The sequence below is a fragment of the Antechinus flavipes genome, chromosome 2 (genome assembly GCF_016432865.1).
Source record: "Antechinus flavipes isolate AdamAnt ecotype Samford, QLD, Australia chromosome 2, AdamAnt_v2, whole genome shotgun sequence".
NCBI lineage: Eukaryota > Metazoa > Chordata > Mammalia > Dasyuromorphia > Dasyuridae > Antechinus > Antechinus flavipes.
In genome coordinates this window covers 433945629-433968621 of record NC_067399.1, presented here as the reverse complement: position 1 = coordinate 433968621, position 22993 = coordinate 433945629, and the positions used below count along the sequence as shown (strand labels likewise).

At 41.7% G+C, this 22993-nt stretch overlaps 1 protein-coding gene across 1 annotated transcript; it reads left to right on the top strand.

The window, feature by feature from the left end:
• Positions 1-1289: 1289 nt before the first annotated feature.
• On the top strand, positions 1290-22976 carry GPRIN1 (G protein regulated inducer of neurite outgrowth 1). Its single transcript, XM_051979002.1, has 2 exons — positions 1290-1635; positions 18124-22976. The coding sequence occupies exon 2, from the start codon at positions 18171-18173 to the stop codon at positions 21099-21101; it is 2931 nt and encodes a 976-aa protein (XP_051834962.1). The 5' UTR covers positions 1290-1635; positions 18124-18170; the 3' UTR covers positions 21102-22976.
• The last annotated feature ends 17 nt before the right edge of the window (positions 22977-22993 follow it).

Sequence of the window (22993 nt, the reverse complement as noted above, 5' to 3'; positions counted from 1 at the left end):
GAAGAGCAGTTTCCCTAGGGCATTGTGAGAAGATGAGTATGTGGGGCTCAGCAAGGGAAATTAAAAGCTCATCTCTCAGAGATGGAGACCCAGAGAGTAGATTCCAAATTTCAGTGGGATGGAGATGGTCAGTGAGTAAGGTCTTTGTGAAGGGACTAAACCCTAATCTTGGTCTCAGATTAAGCCCTGACCTTGGTTATAGTCAGAATGAACTCTGATCCAACCAGTTCACAGATTAATCACTAAATATTCTCAGACAATTCCCAAATATATATGTTGGGAGAGGTGGTCAGGGGATCAGGATTAAATTACATGGGTAACTTCCATGGTTCTTCTTTGAGTATTTCTTTTGGAGGTGCTGGGGATTGAGGAGAGATTGAAGAGTTGGTGAAGCTGATGTCAAGTAATTCATATTCAGGAAGCAGGTCTGGGTTTATATCATTTCTTTCCCTCATTCCTACTCTGTTTCATACTCAGTATATCACAAAATATCTTCTTTCCCCATGGAAAATCCTAGAAATACAAAGCACATTAGAGGTGGAATATTTGTGTGAGGGGAGCAGTATAACTAGAAGTACAGAAGCAAAATGCTGCTTCTCCTGCCTTCTCTGAACTTAGCCCTAGTTCAGAGGGTTACAAAGAGACTGATGTCCCCTTTTCCCTCTCTTCCCTTCTCCTTTCCTCTGGTATTCACTTCCCCCCATCTTTTCTCTCTTGCTTGGTTTTGGCCCTTTTTTATCCTTCTGTCTGCCTGTCTTCTTTTTGCTTCCTTCCCCTCCATATATGTGGACCTTTTCCCTCTCTCCCTCTGTCTCTCTGTCTGTCTGTCTCTCTCTTCTCTCTCTCCCTGTCTCTCTATCTTTCTCTCTCCCCCTCTCTCCTTCCCTCCCTTTTTCCTTCCCCTTCCTCCCCCTTTCTTTCTCTCTCCTTCTTTTCTCTCTCCTCCCCACTCTCTCCCTCCCTCCTTTCCTCCCCCCTTCCTCCCCATTTCTTTCTCTCTCTCTCCTTCTCTCCCTCCTTTTCCCTCCCTTTCTCTCTCTTTCCTTTCTTTCTCTCCTCCCCACTCCCTCCCTCCCTCTTTTCCTTCCCCCTTCCTCCTCCTTTCTTTTTCTCTCTCTCCTTCCTTTCCCTCTCCCTCTCTCCCTCTCTTCCTCCCTTTCCCTCCCTTTCTCTCTCCTTCCTTTCCCTCTCTCCTCCCCCTCTCTTCATCCCTCCCTCATCCCCCCCTTCCTCCCCCTTTGTTTCTTTCTTTCTCTCTCTCTCCTTCCTTTCCCTCTCCCTCTCTCCCTCTCCCTCCCTTTCCCTCTCTCCACCTCTCCCTCCCTCTCTCTCTCCTTCCCTCCCTCCTTCTCTTCTTCTCTCCCTTCTTTCCTCGCTCCCTCCCTCTTCTAGTCTCTCCCGCGTCTCCCCCGTCTGTCCTGCTTGTCTCCGAGGCAGCGGCTTCCCGCGCATGCTCCATCGGAGGGCGCGAGCTGACAGCTGCGCTCGGCGCCAGCCCGGGCACTGAAGGAAGCAGCGCAGCGGCGACCGCGGGCGCGGGGCGCAGGGCACTGGGCACGGGTGAGACGGGCGCTGCTCCCGGACCCCAGTGGAGGCGGCCTGAGGAGGAGGAAGGGCTGCTCCAAGGGGGCACAGGTAACCCTATCCCAGCCCCTGCCCTAACTCACTCCGCGACTACACCCCCCACCCCATCTGTCCCTTGCCCCCCTCCCCTATCCGGGTCCCCTCACTGACTGGACAGGTGGGCCGAGCCCGAGTGGAGGGTGAGGGCTCTGTTCCTGATCCACCCAGGCCTCCAGAGGCTCAGTTACACCTCCCCCCAAGATTCTATTCTCCCCAGCTCAGTCTCTCCCTCCAACCCCCAACCCCGCAACATTCACCCCCTCCCATTGGCTGCAGCCCCAGGCTCTTTCCCCCAGAGCCCTTTCTCAAGATTTCGTGCCCCGCTTAACTCTCCTGTTTATTAGGGAAGGGTGGGGAGGCATGTGTCCTGATTGAGTCTTGGATGCCCTCTCCCCCTGACACTCTCACTCTTCCCCCTCCCCATCCTGAAAGTTGGGAGGGTCCTTGGTCTAGCTCCAGCCGCTTGCCTTCGGATGATAGAAAGGTGGGGGTAAGAACCGGTTTCTTCTTTTCCCCCTCTCCCACCCCTCACTCCCCATTCCTTGTTTCTAGGCTAGAGATCTGTGCCATGTGCGTGCTTGTGTGTAGGCACATATATGTGCCTGTATTGGGCTTAGCCTTAAGCGTTTTACACATGTGCACACGTGTACAAATTCAAGAGCTGTGGAAAGGGAGGGATGCCAGGCCTGGAAGGGACAATTTTTGTGGATGCAGCCTTCCAAACCTTCTCCTTGTCAAACCTCAATCCCAAATTGGGGGCTGCTTCCGCCTCAGAGCCCAGAGCATCGCTGCTCTCTTTGTCTCCCCCCCACCCAGATCCAGTACCAGGGATGGCGCACACACGTGTGGAAACTACCTCCCTCCTCCCTCCCTCTTTGTTTTCCTTGCACTTATCTCAGGGTGTTGCTCTGGGGAAGGGGAGCGTAGAAAAGGAGGGCAGGGGGCTGCTCCCCAACTTGTCAATATCTTAGGGAGCGGAAGGGGGGATCTGCCCCTTCTCACTATCATCGATTGGAGGTGAGGGTGGGGATTCATTTGTACACTCACACACCAGCTCTAGCTCTCAAGTACTTACATTCATAGAGATGTCCACATTTTCATAGATTTACACACTTGTATAAGTAGCTGCGTGCTATGGTACACACATTCTCAGCTAAACACACATATTCTAATAGGCTCACATTTTTGTACATCTTTTAAATAGGATTTACTCAAACTCATATGCTCACATTTGGAAAATCACACTCTCCTATACACAAGCACACAATCATTAAACAAAGAACAAAAAAATCACTTACCAACCCCGTCACAGGCATGTATATACATTCTCAGTAAGGATGCTTCCCATGACACTGGGTTTTACACAGAGAGACACATAAATCATGATTAACTTCCACCCCTTTCATGCTGTTATTCCTACTCACAATTACAAAAGCCATGACAATCATTTTCACACATTTCTATCCTTCATACGATGATGTACCGCCACATGTATCCATACAGTCTTTCCTACTGAAGCATCTGACCCTCATTTTGACACTCCTAGTTACGCCATGACACATACACATAGTCACACATGCTTCCATCCTTCATGCTGTCACACACTCTCCATCATTGTGCTTCCTCTCATTCTGGTTTTCATAGATGGCCACAGACACCCAGCATATAATTGTTACATATACTCATCTATCCCCTCACAGATGGCTAAATTCAGTTCCATATGCACATTTTCCCCCTCATTGAAACCTATGCACACATACACAATTACCAACTATCACATACATCTACATATATTTTCATAATATATGAAAGCACACAGGCGGATGTGTGCTTCCACACATATTCATCCTCCTCGTGATCATAGGTACAAAATTACACAAGCCATACCATGTATACACACACATTTGTATAGTCCTTTACCCTTTTGTATAGTCATGAATTCTATCTCATGCCTACAAGATACACTAACTGTTCCACAATCCATGCTAGAGTTCCCCAGAGTTTACACTCAGGAGGTCACCAGGTTTCCTGAAGAGGTTTGAGGTCTTTGTTCTGAGTCTTCCCTGAAGATTTCTAGGCCCGCCCCCCACCTACCACATACTGGGGAGTCAAGAAAAACTTGAAAGGGCCTTTGTTACCAAAGAGAGTTTTGGGTTCCTATGTCAACCTTATGCCTGGCATGGCTGGAAAGCCAGCTAGAATTTTCTCTTTAGAGAGTGAGATAGAAAGGGGAAGGGGGGAAGGATAGAATGTTAAAAGCAAAAAAGTAATAGTAATAATAAGAGTTTGTATTTTTACAATACTTTAAGATTTCCAGGGTGTTTTTTCTGTAGCACCTCAGGGAGATCAGAAGTACCAGTATGAGCTAAATTTAATGAATGTGGAAGCTGAGGGTCCTTGAAGGTAGAGTGATTAGTGAAGGATCACCCAGCTGAGGAACAAAGGGATCACCAAGTTTTCAGCTAATAGGTCATCAAGTCTTTAAAGAAATGTATTCCAAAGGCTTCCCTTACAGTATCTCCATGTCAAACACTTTGTTTTGACAGCACAACTTGTTGAGCTCCTATGAATGGAAAAGTAGTAAAAGGGAGGAGAATAATTGAATCATAGACTTACATGATCTCAGAGCTGGAAGGGACTTCAAAGGACACATGTCTAACATGTACTTCTATAACACCTCTAAAAAGTGATCATTTCGCCTCCCCTTTACAACGAGGCTCTCTATCTTATGAGGAAAGCCTATTTCTTTGGGAGAGCTAATTGTTAAGAATTTTTTCCTTACACTTAGTCAAACTTGGCGTCTCTCCACTGTGCCTCAACTTCCCCTCTGGAGCTAAGTGGAATAAGTCTTATTCCCTTTTAGCCTGACAGCCCTTCTGAGAGAAGGCAGCATGGTGCAGTGGAAAAAAGGTCAAATTTATAGTCAGAAGTCGTGGTTTTGAATCTGATTACTACTATTTTGTGACCTTTGGAAAATCCTTTTCCTTCTCTGGATCTCATCCATCAAATGAGTGAGTTGGACTAAATGAGTTTTAAGGTTCATCCTACTCTAAATCTATCATTCTATAATTCTAAATCATGACTATGACTAAAATAAATTAGAAGATGATCCTTCTTTTCACCAGGCTAAACATTCTCATTTCCTTCAACCATTCCCTTGTATGACAAGTCTCATCTCTGTGTAGGTATCTCTTCCCTTACTGGTTATATATCCTCAGAATAAACTCCAGTTATTTGGGGATTGTCATTGAGAGGAAGGTTGAAACTACATTGACAAAGGAAGAAAGAAAATAATATATACATAGAAAAGAATAATAGGACAAATCTGTGCTAATGCCAGCTGAAGTTATACCTGAACTCCAAATATCGGGTTTTTTTGTTGTATCTGTTCATATCATTTTGGTGTCTTCAGTTCAGTGAACATTTAATAAATGCCAATGATTATAGATCCTTATGTCAGACCTTGGGAAAAGCCCAAAGTTATTTAATGTAAACATAACATTATGTAAAATTTAAATTTATCTAGCTGCAACCTCCAGATGTTGCTCCTGGTTTTGTCCCTGGAACTAAGCAGAGAGTATCAAATCCTTATTTCCCATGGAGCTTTTCAAATACTTGTAGAAAGCTATTCTCTCTAAAGTCTTCTTTTATCTAAGCTGAACATACCCAGTTCATTCACTTGATCTTCACAGGCATGGATTCACTATTCTAGTCACCCTCCTCTTGCCCTTAATAAAATGTGGCATGATCTGAGTCAATGACAGTAGGATTGTCATTTTCCTTGTTCTGGACACTGTGTCTCTGTTAATGCAGTCTAAAAACGTAGTCACTTTTTTGGATAATATCTATTGACATATATATAAATACAGAAAGAAAGAGAGAGAGAGAGAGAGAGAGAGAGAGAGAGAGAGAGAGAGAGAGAGAGAGTTTTCAATGCATTAATAACTCCCCCATCCTAGATCTTTTACAGAATCAGCCTCCTATCATAGCCTACTCTGGTTCATTGGTATCTTCCAGTAAAAGAAACTCCATGCTTAACTAGTATGAGGCTTCAATCACTAATTGAAGCCCAACAATTGATCTTATTGAATAGTACTAATAATAGCTGACATCTATATAGCACTATGAAATTTACAATGCTCTTTGCATCCATTATCTCCTTCAGTCTCTATCTTTGCCTAATTTTGTAACCACAAGCAAGTCACTCCCTCTTTCTGAGCCTCAGCTTCTTCATCTGTAAAATGACAATATTTTCACTGCCTATTTCAAAGAGTTTTGTGAGGAATTCTTTGTTAGACTTAAATCACAATATAACTATCTACTATCATTACTATACCATAAACCTATGAGGAGTACAAGGCAGAGATTATTATTCCTATTTTATAGAGCGGAAACAGTTGACTCAGAACAATGAGGAGTTTTCTCAAGAGTCACACAAGTAGTAAATAGGGTGATCAGAATTCAAACCCAGGTTCTCTAAGCATAAAAAGCTGATGTATTTTCTACTATTTGATACTTCCTTTACAACCAAACACTTCTTACTTCACCTCCACAAGTATCAGTTTTCTCATGTGTAAAATGAAGGGGTTAAATGAAGATTATCTCTGAGGTCTTTATCTAGTTCCAAATTTTTTAATTTTGCCATATCCTTTCTTCCATAAGTCATCAAGCAAGAGGATGCTGACCAGTGCTGAATTCAGATCAGAATGAAGCAAATAGGATGGAAAGATTTTTCCTGGACCTTCTAGTCTGGAGCTAGGATCAAGGAGACCCAGGGTGGTCTGGGCATGTCTCAAATCTTCTTAGGTAGTTACGGCGAAATAGGAGAAGAGATTCACACAGAAGTTCCTAGAAGGTTAGAATGGAAGTGGGACATAGAGATTATATAGTCTGATCTCTTCATTTTACAAATGTGGAAAATCTATCGCCTTTAGGCTGTACCCCATCTTTTAAAATATGTTCCCTGGGATCTCAAGAATTCAAGTGATTCTTTTGGGATTGAGAGGAAAAGAGGATATCAGATCCTTGGATAGGCAGGAGTTCGGGACTTAGTTGATTGAATCACATAGATTAAACCACACATATTTTGAACAATCTCTAGAAATCCAGCATAGCTAAACATAGAAAGAGATATTCTTAGAGTCAGGAAGACCAATATTCAAATCTTAAGTCTGAAATATAGGATGATCTAAAAGTCATAGTGCAATTTAGCTGCTAAAATTTTAAACTGAATTAAGGTTTTTGGGGACATCCTGTATCCTAGCTATATGACCCTGATCAAATCATATAACATCTCCATGCCCTGGGCATCTCTATAAGGCTCTAAGTTCTAAAGGAAAAGTCAATATGCATTAGTAAAGGAAATTGGGTCACTGGAAGTTCCCTAAATCAATGAAATCACAGATCTAGCCCCAACTTCACCCTATCCACCTCAAATCAGCAAAACCAATTCCAAGTCTTAGTATTATGGTCAAGTCTTAGGTTGAGGATTTGCATGTGCTATGGTCATGTGGTTATCTCTGTTTATTTCTTGCCAGGTGACCTTAGAATAGTTCCTTCTCTCTCTCTGGGCCCCAGTTCTTTCATCTGTGAATTGGGAGCAAGGGTGGGGAATGGACTATATAATCCCTAAAGTCTCTTCCAACTTTGATGTTTTAAATATCTGTATTATAATAAAAAAAATCAAATCTTGACATAAGAGATTTAGGCCTCCAAACCTGCATTTGGCAAATCTGGGTGAGTCTTTGAATCTCTGAATCTTGTTTCCTTTTCTGTAAAATGGTGATAATAATACATTATGTTCTACTTCATAGATTTGTTAGTAGAAAAATGGTTTTATAAGCTTCAAAGCATATATATGAACTATGATTATGTGTTTCTAATTAAGTCCTGCTCCAGTATCTCTTAGTGGTGTACATGTAACCATAAATTCTTGAAGGCTAAGCAAATGAAGCACAAATTCTGACAGGTCTCACCAAGATGAAAAAATGTTAGATACAGATGGTATATTTGTTGTCTAAAGACCAGCCTAGCTCTATTTGAAGTGGACCATCATCAAGTTGTCTGCATATTGATTTTTTTCTGTCACAGCAACTTTCAAAGGCCATATAAATTAGGGAGCGGTCACAATCTATACTGCTAGAGGAAATACCCATTTTGTGAAATCACAAGTCCTTAAAGAGTTGACATTTTAATGTAAGAAGGTTTTGTGATGGTAGCTAGGTAGTTCAGTAGATAAAGTCTTGACTTGAAGTCAAGAAGACTCATTTTCCTTAGTTCAAATCTAGCTTCAGACACCTATCAGCTGTGTGACCCTGGACAAGTCATTTAACCCTGTTTGCCTCAACTTCCTTCCTCACCATATAAATGTTAAATGATGGAGATGGAGGTAAGAAGAAAATGGCAAAGCACTCAAGTATCTTTGCCAAGAAAACTCCAAAAGGGAAGGCAGAGTCAAGATGGTGGAATAAAGGTAGGAACTCACCTGAGTTTTCCCCCAAATCCCTTTAAATACTTTCAAATAATGACTCTAAATAAATTCTAGAGTGTCAGAACCCACAAAAAGATGGAGTGAAACAATTATCCTGCCTAAGACAACTTAGAAGGTCAGCAGGAAAGCTTTGTTGCACCAGAGCAAGAGAAGAGGGTAGTCCAGGATTTGGGCAACTCCAGTGCAGATGGGGTCCCAGCAAATCAGGAGCGGACTTCAGGATAATTGAATCCGTGCTCACCAGTGATGAGCAAACCTCCCACCCACAGACAGTAAAGGGATTGGACATCAGGTCAGGAGATTTATAGGGGTCCTTTTGCTAGCACCAGAGCAGGACTCTATTGCATTGCCTATACTTAGATTTGGGTTGCAGTCTTGGGCCTTAAATCCAATGAGAAAGAATGTTAGCATGGCAGAACTTGTGGCCACAGGAGCAAGGATCCTGGTCACAGTTACAGGGTTGAAAAGAGTGCTTGTGGTCATTCACAAACCAGTGAACAGTATAGGAGAATAGGAAATACATCTCTCCCTAGAATTCTTAAACTTTTTCCACTCATAACCCCTTTTCGCTCAAGAAAATTTTACATGACTCCAAGTACGTAGATATAAAAAATGAGTACACAAATAAAATATTTATTACCAGTAACTTGCCAGTATTACTAGTAATAAATCATAATTTCACAATCTCCACATTCAGTTATGAGACCTCATATGGGAGTTGAATGATCGTCTAAGAAGCTGAGATTTAAATGATACCAGTTGGGAAAAGCAAAAGTTTTATAGGTCTCAAAATTATCACTGAAAGCAGCTAAAAATAAACATTGGGACAGTACTCCCTCCACTTGGGAAATAGAGCCGCACTTTAGCATAGAGTTAAAAGTCAAGAAATAGGCTGGAAAATAATCAGACTATATAAATATTAGCAGAATATGTGAAAAATAATAGAAAAATTCTGAGTAGAGAGAGTTAATACGGTGACAAAGAATACCAAAACACACACTCAGAAGAAAATAACAAAGTCAAAATCCCTGCATCCAAAACCTTAAAGGAAAATATAAATATATAAATTGGTCTCAGGGAAGAGCCCCAATAGGATTTTAAAAACCAACTAACAGAGGTAGAGGAAAAATTGAAAAGATAATTGAGAATGATGCAAGAAAATCATGAAAAAAAGTCAACAGTTTGATAAAGGACGTACTAAAAAATACTGAAGAAAATAACACCTTAAAAAAAAACAGAATAAACCAAATGGTAAAAGAGGCACAACAATGCAGTGAAGAGAAAAATGCTTTGAAAAGAAGAATTGGCCAAACATAAAAAGATATACAAAAATTTACTAAAGAGAACTTCTTAAAAAATAGAACTGTTCAAATGGAAAAGGAGGTACAGAAGCTCACTTAAGAAAATAATTCCTTAAAGGTTAGAATTAGACAAGTGGAAGCTAATGAAACAATCAAATAAAATCAAAAGAATGAAAAAAAATAGAAGAAAATGTGAACTATCTCATTGACCTGGAAAATAGATCCAGGAGAGATAACTTAAGAATTATTGGGCTACATAAAAGTCATCATAAAAAAAAAAAGCCTAGACCTCATCTTTCAAGAAATTAACATAATATTCTAGAATCAGAGGGTGAAATAGAAATTCAAAGACTCCATTGATCGCTTCCTGAAAGAGATCTCCAAATGAAAACTCCCAAGAATATTGAGGACAAATTTCAGTCCTCCCAGGGCAAGGAAAAAATATTGCAAGCAGTAAAAAAGAAACAATTCAAATATCATAAAATCATAGTCAGGATACTTCTTCATTAAAAAATTCAAGGGCTTGAAATATAATGTTTTGGAGGGAAAAAGAGCTAGGATTATAACTAAGAATCATCCACTCAGTAAAACTGAGCATAATCCTTCAGAAGGAAAATTGGCATTTAATGAAATAGAGGACTTTCTAGCATTTCTGATAAAAAAGGCCAAAACTGAATTGAAAAGCAAACAGAAAGGGAAATCATAAGTGATTTGATAAGGTTAAACTGTTTGTATTCCTACATGGAAAAATGATATTTATAATTCCTAAAGAATTATTAGACTGGTTAGAAGAAGTATACATAGACAAAAAGCAAAGGTGTGACTTGAATGCGATAGTATGATTATCCCAAAAAATAAAATGAAGGCATAAGAAAGAATAATACACTGGGTGAAGAGGAAAGGAAGAGGTAGGATGGAATAAATTATCTGACATAAAAGAGGCTTGAAAGAGATTTTACAGCAGAGATTGAAATGGAGGAAGCAGGGAGATGAGCATATGAAGTTTACTCTCATCGAAATTGGCTCAAAAAATGAACAATATGCACACTTAATTGGGTGTAGAAATCTATCTTATCATACAGGAAAGTAGGAAGGAAGGGAATAATGTGAGGAAGTAGGGGGAACTGATAGAATGAAGGGAAGTTTGGAGGAGGAAAAGTCAGAAGCAAAATATGCACACTTAATTGGGTATAGAAGATATATAAGAAATATCTTACCATATAGGAAAGTAAGAAGAGAACGACTAAACAGGAGGGAAATTGGATGGAAAGAAATACATTGTTGGTAATCATTCATGTGAAAAAAAATTTTATAGTGAGTTTCTCTGATAAAGATTTTATTTCTCAAACATATAAATAACTAAATCAAATTGATAAAAACAAGAACCATTTCTCAATTGATAAATGATTCAAGGATATGAACAATCTTCAAACAAAGTAATCAAAACTATATAGTCATATAAAAATGTTCTAAATCTCTATTGATGAGATTTAGAACCTATCAGATTGGCTAATATGAAAATGACAGATGTTGGAAGGAGTGTGGAAAAATTAGAACTTTAATGTACTATTGGTGAAATTGTATACTGATTTAGCCATTCTGAAGAACGATTTGGAACTATGCCCAAAACATGCGTACTCTTTGACCAAGAAATAATATTAGTAGGTCTGTGTCTCAAAGAGATAAAAAGAAAAATAACCTATGTGTACAAAAAAATTGTATCAGCTTTTTTGTGGTGGCAAAAGAATTGGAGATCAAAGGTATGTTCATCAAATGGGAAATGGCTGAATAAGTTATTGTATATGATTGTAATGGAACACTATTGTGCTTTATGAAATGAAGAGTAGGATAATTTCAGAAAAGCATAGAAAAGTTTATACAAACTGATGAAAAGTGAAATGAGCAGAACCAGTAGAACATTGTGCACAGAAATGGGAATATGGTATAATGATCTATTCTGAATAACTTAGCTATTCTCAGTGATACAATAATCTAAGATAATTCTTTAAAACTAATAGTGAAAGGTGTTGTCCATTTCCAAAAGAAAAATCTTGTACAGCCTGAATGCAGATCAACTTTATTTTTCTTGCTTTTTTTTGGTTTTGTGTCACAGAATGATTTACTTAGCAATGTATTTTGCATGACTTATTATGTATAATCTATTTCAAATTGCTTTCCTTCTCAATGTGGAGGGGGATGAGAAAGGAAGAGAATTTGGAACTCAAAATTTGAAAAAGAAAAAAAAAAAAGCATGCCAAAATTGTTTTTACAAGTAATTGGGAAAAATAAACTATTAAATGATATTTTAAAAAAGAAAGCCCCAAATGAGGTCATAAAGTCAGATGTGAATGAAAATGACTGAATAACAACAAAGAACTATACAAATAGATTATTATAAGCTATGATAATATTCTGAAGTTCCTTGTAGATTTGACATTTTATGTTCAATACTCTTTCAGCTCTAACCTTCTATGTCCTAAAGTCCCATTCAGTTCAGTCATTCTATGTTCTGTTTTCTAAGATCTCTCTTACCTTTGATTCAATTCAGTTCAATATTATTAAGCACTATGTGAAGGCAATATGTTAGGCAAAAAATCAAAAAGGAAACAGTATAACATTTTATGTCCTAGTTTTTAATATTCCTTCTGGCTCTGGCATTTTGTAGTCTAAATTCTAAGATCCTACCCAATTGCAACATTCTGTGTTTACAATCCAAGACTCCTTTCCAGTCCTGACATTCCATTTTCTAAAGTCCCTCCTGCTCTGCCAGCTCTGATATCCTGGGTTCTTTGATCCAAAGTTCCTTCTAAGCTCTGACTTTCTAAATTCTCTCCCAAATCTGGCATTCTGTATAATTCTAAGGCACAAGTTTTTTAAAAAGAGGGAGAGTTCCTAGAGCTTCCCTCTGCCTTTTTATGATAAGAGATAAACATCCTGACTACTCCAAAACCTGTCAGCAATGATGGCTACAGAGCCTGCTGGGTCATATGCATATCTACATGACTAGGTTCATTTAATTTCCTGGGTCCAGCCATTTTTCATAACCAACTATTACCACCCATTCCCTACGAGAAGTGCTTATCATGCTCTCATTCTGGAGTTTTCTGTCTGTCTTACACACCATATACTCACATGTATACATACATACATGCACATACACATTTGCATGCAGACATATATTTGAGCTAATGAGCCTTTGTGTATTGTGGGAGGATAATAATTTATAGGTATGTTTTTTGAGAAGCTACCTATTGGTTATCTTTGTACCATCTTAGCTAATCATGGAGAGGCTCGTCCCCAGAAAGGAAACCACAAGGGATGAATTATTTTTGGCTACAGTAACTCATGCAAGCATCAGGCATGCAGGAATGTAATCTGTGTCAGTGAAGAGAATGGCCATATCAAAAACACTGCAGACTCTTGAAGTAATTCTTAGAGGCAGAAGGAGATGTAGTAGAAGGAGTGTTAACATTAGTGCTACAATCCCAGTTCTGATAATTATTAGCCATATGACTCCAGGCAAGTGTAGGAAAATTAGAACACATGTATTATTGGTGAACTTGTACACCAATTCAGTGTACTTGACTACTGAGCCTCACTTTTCTCTTCTGTAAAGTGGCTTTATAATATTTTTTCTTCTTGTTGTTTGTCCTTCATTCTTGAAGGATATCATGACATCAGGGAGGTTCATTCCCCACTTGTGAGGAAGTGCTTTGCAAATTGTGAAGGGCTATAGACCTTGGAGTTATTATTCAGATGAAGTCAATCATCATTTGCAAGATATCAGTTATGTACAAGAACAATATACTTAGTACAAATTAGTAGGTACTAGTAGAAGGCTTTAAGTACTAGAAACTGAAGAATGAGAACAAAAGTGAACTTTATCTGTCCTCAAGAAACTTACATTCTATTGTGGAGGAGATGTAAAATGTGTGTTAGAAAACACAAAGTATATATTCAGTAATACAAAGTGAGGGGGCAGGGGCAGAGAAGGTGGCTGAGCTGGGTTTAATAGAAAATTAGGGATTCGATTAGGCAGATATTTACAAATGTACAGAGGAGGAAGGTTGTATGTCATGTTTGGGAAACAGCTAGAAGGTTAATTTGACTAGAATAGAAAGATTGTGAAAGGAAGTAACATGAAATAGGACAGGTGGGTGAAAGTCACACTGCGGAACAAGGGACTATAAAATGCCAGGATTGGAATTTGACAGATGCAGTAGAAACTGTTGAAGATTTTTGAGGATGGGAATCTGTTTTAGAAATATCAATTAGTAGTTGTAGAGGACCAGATTGAAGAAGGGAGAGGTTGGAGAAAAGGAGACAAAATGTTACTAGGACAAAAATAAATTAATAAATAAAATTAAAGAAATAAGACTTCTCTGATCTTACAGGGATGGCAACAGTATTTTAACCTTTTTTTGTTGCTTGCTTGGTTTTTTTCTTTCTTATTTTTTCCCTTTTGATTTGATTTTTCTTGTGCAGCATGATAAATGTGGAAATATGTTTAGAAGAACTGCACATGTTTAACTTATATTGAATTACTTGCTGTCAAGAGGAGGAGGAGGAAGAAGGAAGGGAGAAAAATTTGGAACACAAGGTTTTTAAAGGATGAATGTTGAAAACTATTTTTGCATGTATTTTGAAAAATAAAAAGCTATTATTATTTTTTTAAAAAGAAAAGAAGAGCCAGCTAGGTAGTCAGAAGAATCTGAGTTCAAATCTGGCTTCAGACACTTAACACTTCCTCGCTGTGTGACCTTAGGCAAGTCACTTAACCCCAATTGCCTCAGGGGGAAAAAAAGGAAAAAAAAGTACTCTTGCAAGATCTCCCTTTATAAATCCTATTTATCAGAGTACCCTCTTCCTACCTTCCACCTGCACCATGTGGTCAGCACCATGTGGTATAGATGCTCCCCTAGTTCAGTAGAGGCTTCAGTGGAACCCTAATTCAGTCTCTTCCCCTCAAAATTCCCATTACAAAATAGAAAATCATTGTTCTAGTACAGCATTAGCTTCTCCCAATTTTTGGCTCCCTTTGCTTTAACCCATTGGTATATTTACAGAAGATATAGTACATAGAAAATGCTACATAAATATTAGCTATTGTTTATTCAGAAAAATCTTCTTAACATCTGACCCAGAAGTTTGCTACCCTCGGACTTTAGTGATAGGTCTACATAGTCTCCCAGTGATTTCTACCTCAGTAATATGAAAGTCCTCTTATTTCACCCGTGTTGGTCCACCTCATCCAGAAGCAGATCTCAACATCTTCTTTTTTAGTTGACAATTCTGGGCGAGTCCCTGGGGCCAACCTTCTGGAGATGAGCCTTTCCGCACTTAGCTAAGCCTTAGAGACAGATACACAGATCTTACCCCAGATGTCTCCAGCAGAGTCTGCACTTTGCTATCAGAGCTTTTAAGAGCCTTGATTATGGCAAGATGACTAGTCAATCATTTAATCAACTATCATTTACTAAGTGCTAACTCTGTACCAGTCACTGGGTTAGGAATAGTCCTGTCCTCAAGGGTTTATACTTTATTTTAAAGGCAACATGTAGGTTAATAAACATGCATGAAGAATACAAATTAAAGGGCAATAGCAGCAATAGAAGAAGCTTTATGGGAGGGGTGTGAGGAGGGACATGAGAGTTTTGAAGAAAATAAAGGATTCTAAGAGCTGAAGGTGATAAAGGGAAAACACTTCTGTGGGGGGATTAGTCAGTATAAAGACAAGAGATGGACCATCATATTGGACAGACAAGAAGAGGGCCAGTTTATCTGGACTTTAGAATGTTAGAAGAGGAATAATGTTTAATAAAGGAGGGTTGATGACAAGTTGTAATGATTTTTAAAAACCAAACAGAGTTTGTATTTGATCCTAGAAGCAACAGGGAGCCAGGGGAGTTTATTGAGTAGAGAAGCAACATGATCAGTCCTGCAGTGATAAAACACAAGGGGTCCTTTAATAGAGGATGTGATCACTTACTGCTTCATTAACTACATCAGATCTCACAGACTGGCTACACCGATCAGACTCATTCCCTTGAAACTTACAGCAGTTTGATTCAAAATATCTGAGCAAGAGAGAGTCATGCATAGCTTATGCTTAGGACATCTTATCCCATGCATTTTTGCAATATCTCTTTGCTCAGTCTGATATTTCCTCTGTATATGTTGGCTTCGATAACTATCTAGGATTATGGGATTTAGGAATGGACCTTTGGGATTATCTAATCCCAAGATGGTAAATATAACTTTGAGTAAAGGATTTGTACCAGGGAATCAAAATTTGGAGTGCTGACAAGCCTCCCTTCTTCAAAAGGGAGTTAAAAATACTAGTTAAGTGAGGAAGCTGACATGCTTTCTTTCCTAAACCCCCATTCCACATCCTTCTTTTGCCTTCTTCCCCCCAGGCATTGTCTGGTCTCAGCTGTCTATTTTCACTCCCATCCCCACAAGGCCTACTGTCCTGAAATATAAGGCCTCTATCCTCCCCTCCCCAAACCAGTTAATTTGTTTTAAAAGTTGATACACAGTACCATTCTCACTGCTTGTCCCCAAGGAACTAGGATTGCTTATTAGAGCTCCAGTTAGCCCAATCGTCTCATTTTACAGATGAGAAAACTGAGACTCAAAGGGATTAAGCAATTTACTTTATATATTACACAGTGACAGAGTTAAGATTGAAACCCAGATCCTCTAAAGCCAGCATTCATTCCACTATATCACACTTCCTCTTACATTGAATGAAATGGATTATAATAAATAAATATTTTAATAATAATAGCTAGCATTTATATGTGTTTTAAAGTATATAAAGCACTTTATAAATATTTTTTCATTTGGTCTTCACACAACCCTAGGAAGTAGGTATTATTATTATCCCAATATTACAAATGAGGAAATTGAGGCAGATAGAAGCTAAGTGACTCGCCCAAGATCACACAGCTAGGAAGTATTTGGAGCTGAATTTGAACTCAAGTATGTATCTATATAGGAACCAAAAAGCCAGCCATATCATAGGTGGATATATATATACATATATATATATATATATATATATATATATAAAACAACTTCATATAAAGAGACAGAGAGGAGGGAGTAAGTCAGAGAGATAAAGAGAGAGAGAGAGAGACAGACAGACACAGAGAAGAGAGACAGAGAAGGAGAGAGAGACAGAAGAAGAGAAAAAGAGAGATAGAGACAGAGACACACACACATACAAACAAAAAAGAGAGAGACAGAGACTGAGACAGAAACAGACAAAAAGAGAGAAAGGGAGCAAGGGAGAGAGACAGAAGAAGAAAGAAAAAACAAGGCAAAGAACACTAAAGTCAGAGTGATAAAACCTAGTTTACCCTCAATTGACCATCTGTGTGACTTTGAACATGGCCTTTTCCCTCTCTCTAAATATTATTTTCTGCTTTTGTTTATTGAGAAGATTGAACCAGGTCAGGGATCAATGTCTTTAAATATATACAATACATAAAATTTCATGGAAAACCAATTACATGAAATATAGTTATCAAAATATTTATTTAAGTTCATGGACTTAAGAACCTCTAAACTACATGATCTCGCAGATTCTTTTCAGTTCAAAATCCTATGATTCTATGATCTGAACAATAGGAGCAATTATACTTTTATGCTGTTTCCCTCACAGGATTAATGAGTATCCAATGAGATAATGTCTGTAAAATACTATAGAAATGTGACCTTTTATTATAGGTAATATAGCTAGCCTAACTGAAGTCAGTAGTCAACACTTACTTTATATGTGTGTGTGTGTGTGTATGTATATGTATATATGAATGAAAGATTGTTAAGTGCTTTGCAAATGTTATCTTTTTTGATCCTCACAACAACCCTGGGAAGTAAATACTGCCAATATAGCCATTTTATAGTTGAGGAAACTGAGAAAAACAGCTTATTTACAAATTAGTTCCAAATATCTGTAAAGAAAAACAGCCTGAAATCAGGAGGACCTGAATTCAAACTCAGCCTCAGACACTTAATACTTTCTAGCTGTGTGATCCTGGGTAAGTCATATAGCCCAAATTGCCTCAGCAAAAATAAATGAATGAATGAAATGAATGAATACATAAACAAAAGAAAAACAGGAATTAAGTAACTTGCCCAGTGTCACACAGCTAGTAAATGTCTGAGAACAAATTTGAACTCAGGTCTTCCTGACTCCAGATCCAGCATTCTACCCATTGCTTCACTTAACTGCCTTTATTTTATTTGTTGTTCAGTCATTTCAGATGTCTGGCTCTCTGGGTTTGCCCCAAACTTCATTTGGGTTTTCCTGGCAAAGATACTGAAGTGGCTTTTCATTTCCTTCTCCAGTTCATTTTCTAGATGAGGAGACCGAGGCAAACAGATTAAGTAAGTGACTTGTCCAGGCCCACACAGCTTGCAACTCTCTGAGGCCAGATTTGAACTCAGGAAGAGGAATCTTGTAAGCCCGGTTCTCTATTCACTGCCACCTAGCTACCCTGCCATTACTTTATAGTCAAAGGACAAATTAAGTGGTGTGGGATTGAATTAAGTGAGAGGCCAGAAAAGGAATAGATCTGTGCGGGCTGGAGGATGGGAAAGCTTCAAGGAGGAGGTGGGTCTTCAAGGAGAAAGTAAGATTTGGATAATTCTTTCACTCCTCAAAGTTCTAAGTCTGAATAGCCTCTCTGTCCTCTATTTCAGAACCATTGGAAACATCGGACAGACTATGGCCCAGGGCTTATGGGAACATGGGCAGCACTAAAGAGACAGCCAGCCTGCAGTTGTTGCCTCAAGAACCTGGGCCCCACCTGCCACAGGTAGCTCAGTCTGCCTCTCTCTGTGATCATGTTAGGAGCTGCCAAACTACGGACCTGGCCATGAGGAACTGCTGTGTGAGTGAGCTGAGTCTCCCTAGTGAAGCAGCCAGCTCTGAGCCTCAAGATCAGCCCAAGACAGAAGCCTCCGAGGTGAGTCTGGGACCTGGTCACCCCTCTGAGCTGGAAAAATTAGCATCTGGATCAGAGAAACATTTACCATTGAGTCCAAAAGAACTGGGTCCTAGCGGAAGTTCCCTGATTTGTTCCTCTGATTCCAAGTGCCCCAGCCCCTCTCCCACTTGGACCACCAGCAGAAAGGAAGAGTCAGGAAAAGAGGCCAGTTTGGGGCTACCAGAAGAGCCCCCTCCAAAAGAGACTGTAATAGAGCCTTCAGGTCCACTGTCGGTTTCAGCTTCAGGGAAGCCAGATCCTCTGTCCTGTGAGAAGAAAGATCCTACACCTTTGGGGAAAATAAGTTCTGTGACTTTGGAGAACATGGATTGTATGTCTTCAGAAAAAAATGATCCTGCTTCTGTGAGGATGAAGGATTCCTTGTCTTCAGGAACATCAGACCCTGTATTACTGAGGAAGGACAGTCATATGTCGCTGGAGAAGGGAGATCCAGTAGCTTCAGGGAAAATGGATCTCTTGACCCAGGGGAAAGCATACTCGATGTCCGTGGGAAAGATGGACCCTATTTCTTTAGAAAAAGCAGATCCTTCACCCTCAGAGAAGGCAAACTCAGTATCTTCTGGGAAGACAGACCCCATGGTCATAGGGAAAATGGATTCTCTGCCCTTGGAGAAGGAGGTTGCCATTGTCTCAGAAATGGCAGATACTGTGTCTAAAGGGAAAGTACAGCCGGGATCATTAGGGAAGGAAGATTCCACTTCCCGAGGGAATGTAGATCCTGTGCCTCTGAGCAAAGCAGATCCTGTATCTGCAGGGACAGTAGATTCTGTGGCCTCAGGGAAGGCAAATTCCACGTCCCTCAGGAAAGTGGACCCCAAGCCCTTGGGGAAGGAGGATGCCATTGCTTCAGGAAAGGCAACATCGGTGTCTGCAGGAAAGGTACATCCTGGGTCCCCAGGAAAGGAAGATTCCCCAGGACAAATAGATTCTGTGCCTCTGGGCAAGGCAAATTCCACATCCTCTGGGGAGGAGAGTCTTATGTCCTTAGGAAAAGTCGATCTAGTGTCCTTGGGAAAGGCAGAGTCCATTTCTCCAGAGAAGGTGAATCCTGTATCTGTGAGAAATGTAGATCCCATCTCCTTAGGGAAAATCGATTCCTTTTCCTCAGAGAAAACAAAACTTATTGCCTCAGAAAAGATGGAGCCTGTGCTCTCAGGAAAAACAGATCATATCCCTTTGGGGAAGACAGACCCCTTGTCCTTGAAGAAGGAAGATCCTATTTCTGTATCTTTGGGGAAGCTGACTCATGTTTCCTCGGACAAGGGAGAGCCCATATCCTTGGGGAAGACAGATTCTGTCTCCTTAAGGAAGGTGGATCCTGTTTCCTCAGACAAAATAGATCCTATGTCCTTAGGGAAGATCAACCCAGCATCCTCAGGAAAAACAGATCCCAGACCCTTAGAAAAGGTTGATCCTGTACCCTTGCAGAAGGCAGAACTCACATCCCCTAAAAAGGAAGACCCTATGTCTTCAGAGAAGTTGAATCCCCTGCCCTTAAAAGTGGATCCCAAGCCTTTGGGGAAGGCAAGTCCCACATCTATGAAGGAATTGGATGCTGCATCTTTTGGGAAAGCAGACCTTGTGTCCTCTAAGAAGTCTCCAACCTCAAAAGAACTTCTCCCAGAAAACTCAAGTCAGAACTTAGCCTCCCCCAAACCAGAGACAATGCCTTCTTCCTCTGACTCCCAGACATGGAACAAAGAAATGGCTATTTGTGGAACCCCCCAGGCCACCCATGCAGATTTCAGCCATAAGGCAGCAACAGCACTCTTTGTCACCGGACATGGGACCCCCTCAATGCAGGTCCCTGGAACCCAACCAACCACAGAGGAATCTCAAAAAACTGTATCTGTACCCCCAAGCCAAGGATGGTCCTTGGGGTGCTCCCCACAATCAGACCTGCAGAAGATGAACCCAGCTGGCCCTGCCGGGACTGGAGCAGAGGGAATCCCACTGAGCCCAGAGGGGATCCAGGAGCTTCCTGGAGCCCCACAGAAAGCAGTGGACCCAACTCCAGTCAGGGAAGTCAGGACTAGGGATAATTTCACCAAAGTACCATCCTGGGATGTGAGCATTCCCCAGCAGGATGCTGGCACCCAGGCAGACACTCGAGCTGCCTGTGTGTCCGTGGCGGTGAGCCCCATGACTCCCCAGGATGGCTCGGGCCCCACGACCTTCAGCTTCCAGCCCACTGCTCAGAATGCTCCAGCCTCTCGCAGCCCGGGCCTCCTGCTATCCAAGAAGGATGTGGAGATGCAGGTGTCCATGGGTGTGGAGACCCGGTCAGTAGCCACTGGCCCCATGACCCCAGTGACCACATCTCCCCAGGCCTCCTATCCAGAAGTACAGGTGCGAGCCACTGAGGAAGCCCCTGAGCCTGTGCGGGAGGTCAGCTGGGATGAGAAGGGCATGACATGGGAGGTGTATGGGGCCTCCATGGAGGTAGAGGTGCTGGGGATGGCCATCCAGAAGCACCTGGAAAAGCAGATCGAGGAGCATGGGCGGCAAGGGGGACCCTCTGGGCCACAGCTACCTGGCACTCGGGCCGGCTCTCTCAGAGGTGGCCCCCGGCCCGGGGAAGCCAAACGCCCCCCCAGCTTGTTCAGGTCCCTGTTGCAGAGCATGCGGAGGCCTCGGTGCTGCTCCCGGGCCGGCCCCACAGCCGAGTGAGCCACCCTTCACCCCACCCTGCCCTGGGTCCTCCCTGCTCCTTTTTATAAATCTACACCAGTGTCTTGTGGTTTCTCAGGCAACATCTCACCTCCCACACCCTTCCCCCACTCTCTCACCTCCTGCTGCAGCCTCTGAAGAGTGAATCACTCACTTTCACAGAACCACACTGGAGGTCAGAGGAAGACTGATCCCAAAGCACCCAGGACAGGTCCTCTGGCCAGCCTATAATCATCCCTACCCCTGAGCCTGGGTTCTCCCTTTTGCCTCCCTCAGTCCCGGAGGAATGGGTTCACCAAGGAACTAAAAATAGCTGGGGGTCATTAGGAACTTTCTCAAGCCCACCCCTCCAGCCTGGGCCCCAGGCATCCTCCCTCCTATCCCAGCCTCTGCACCTGCATCTGGTGTCTCTGATCCCAAGTAGCCCTTCAGGGTCTCTTCTTGCCCCATTTCATCCCAGCCCCAGGCTTGGAAGTGGCCTTGGATCCAGTCACTCCTCTGGATTCCTGGGCTTCCCCCTCCCCAAACCTTCTTGACTGAGCCCCTGAGGCAGGGAGGGGAGAAGGGAGGCTGTGGTCTCTACCCTGGGATCACAAAGTCCTGAGAATAGCCGACATTCTTAGTCTTGTGCTCTAAAGCTGGCAAAGTAAGACACATCGGTCATCTCCCTTGGTCCTTACAATGGCCCCATGAGACAGGAGGGACAGGACCACAGGTACTATTGTCTTCATTTTACATGTAAGGAAACAAGCTAAATAACGTGCCCTGAGTCTCCCAGCTGGGAGGTGTCTGAGGTAGGATTTGAATTCAGGTCTCTCAATCCTAAATCCAGTATCACACTGCCTCTCACAAAGGGCCTCCGATAGGGCAATGCATGAGAAATATGGACAAATTGTGGCAGGAACGCGGAGCCCTGATGTAAGACCTCATGTAAGGTCTCAGGTGTGTGAGGCTCCGAGTGTGCAGGGCCTCACATGCACAGCCTCAGAGCTGCCCGTATTTCTCGGACGGCAACTGTGTCTCCATTTCTGAAGCACTCAGCAACCAGTTTGCTCGTGTGACATGTGTGATAGAGAGGCTGATGGCAGGCCCCTCAGGAGGCAGGCAGGGCTTCTTCTTAGTCTGTGCTGCAAAGGGTGGGCCGAGGGGCACCAGATGTTTCCTCTGGCCTCCATTTCCTCCTGGTTGGAGAGGCAGGGGAACTCCCCAAGCTTTCCCTGCTTTCCTCAATTAAAATTTATTTCTAAATGCTTAGGACAACCTCATTACCCCCAGTAGCTGTGACCAAGGCAACTGAGGAGGAGACTCACAGATTATATCAGGGCTTTACAAACAGATGCCAGGGGTGATAAAGGGCAGAAAGGGTCACAAGCCAGAGGTCACACATAATGAGAAGAGCGAGATAATATGTTAAAGCTTATAAAGGGTCATAGATGAATTATGAGCTTGTAAACAGCCTAGAGCTACAAACAAATTGGAGTTCACAGACAGAAAAGTGTTCATTGGTTAGGGAGCGACAGACTGGGCAGGGATCAGAGTAACATAACAAATTAGTCAGAGAATAAACAGATCAGGATTCAAACCTTGATGGGACAGGGGCAGTTACAGCTAAAAGCCCTAAGCCCTGAGCAAAAGCAGCCCTCCCTGCAAAGGCGTCCCACATCCCCTGTCCTGGGCATTCCTAGCTTCTCTTCTTTCCTCTGCTTGCCATCTCCTGCCTCCTGGGTATGGTGTGAGCTCCCCTTCCCATCTGTGGTGACCAAACCAGAACCCCTCATTCCAGTGCTGACAACTGTCCGACCCCAGCTCACCCTGCCCATTGTTTTGGGGTGCAATTTGTCAATTTGTACATTGGTAATAAAACATTTCCCCAAACCTGAGGCCTGATTGAT

Excerpts from the sequence above, each read along its gene's own strand:
- GPRIN1 (XM_051979002.1), top strand. The coding sequence starts at position 18,171 with ATGGGCAGCACTAAAGAGACAGCCAGCCTGCAGTTGTTGCCTCAAGAA.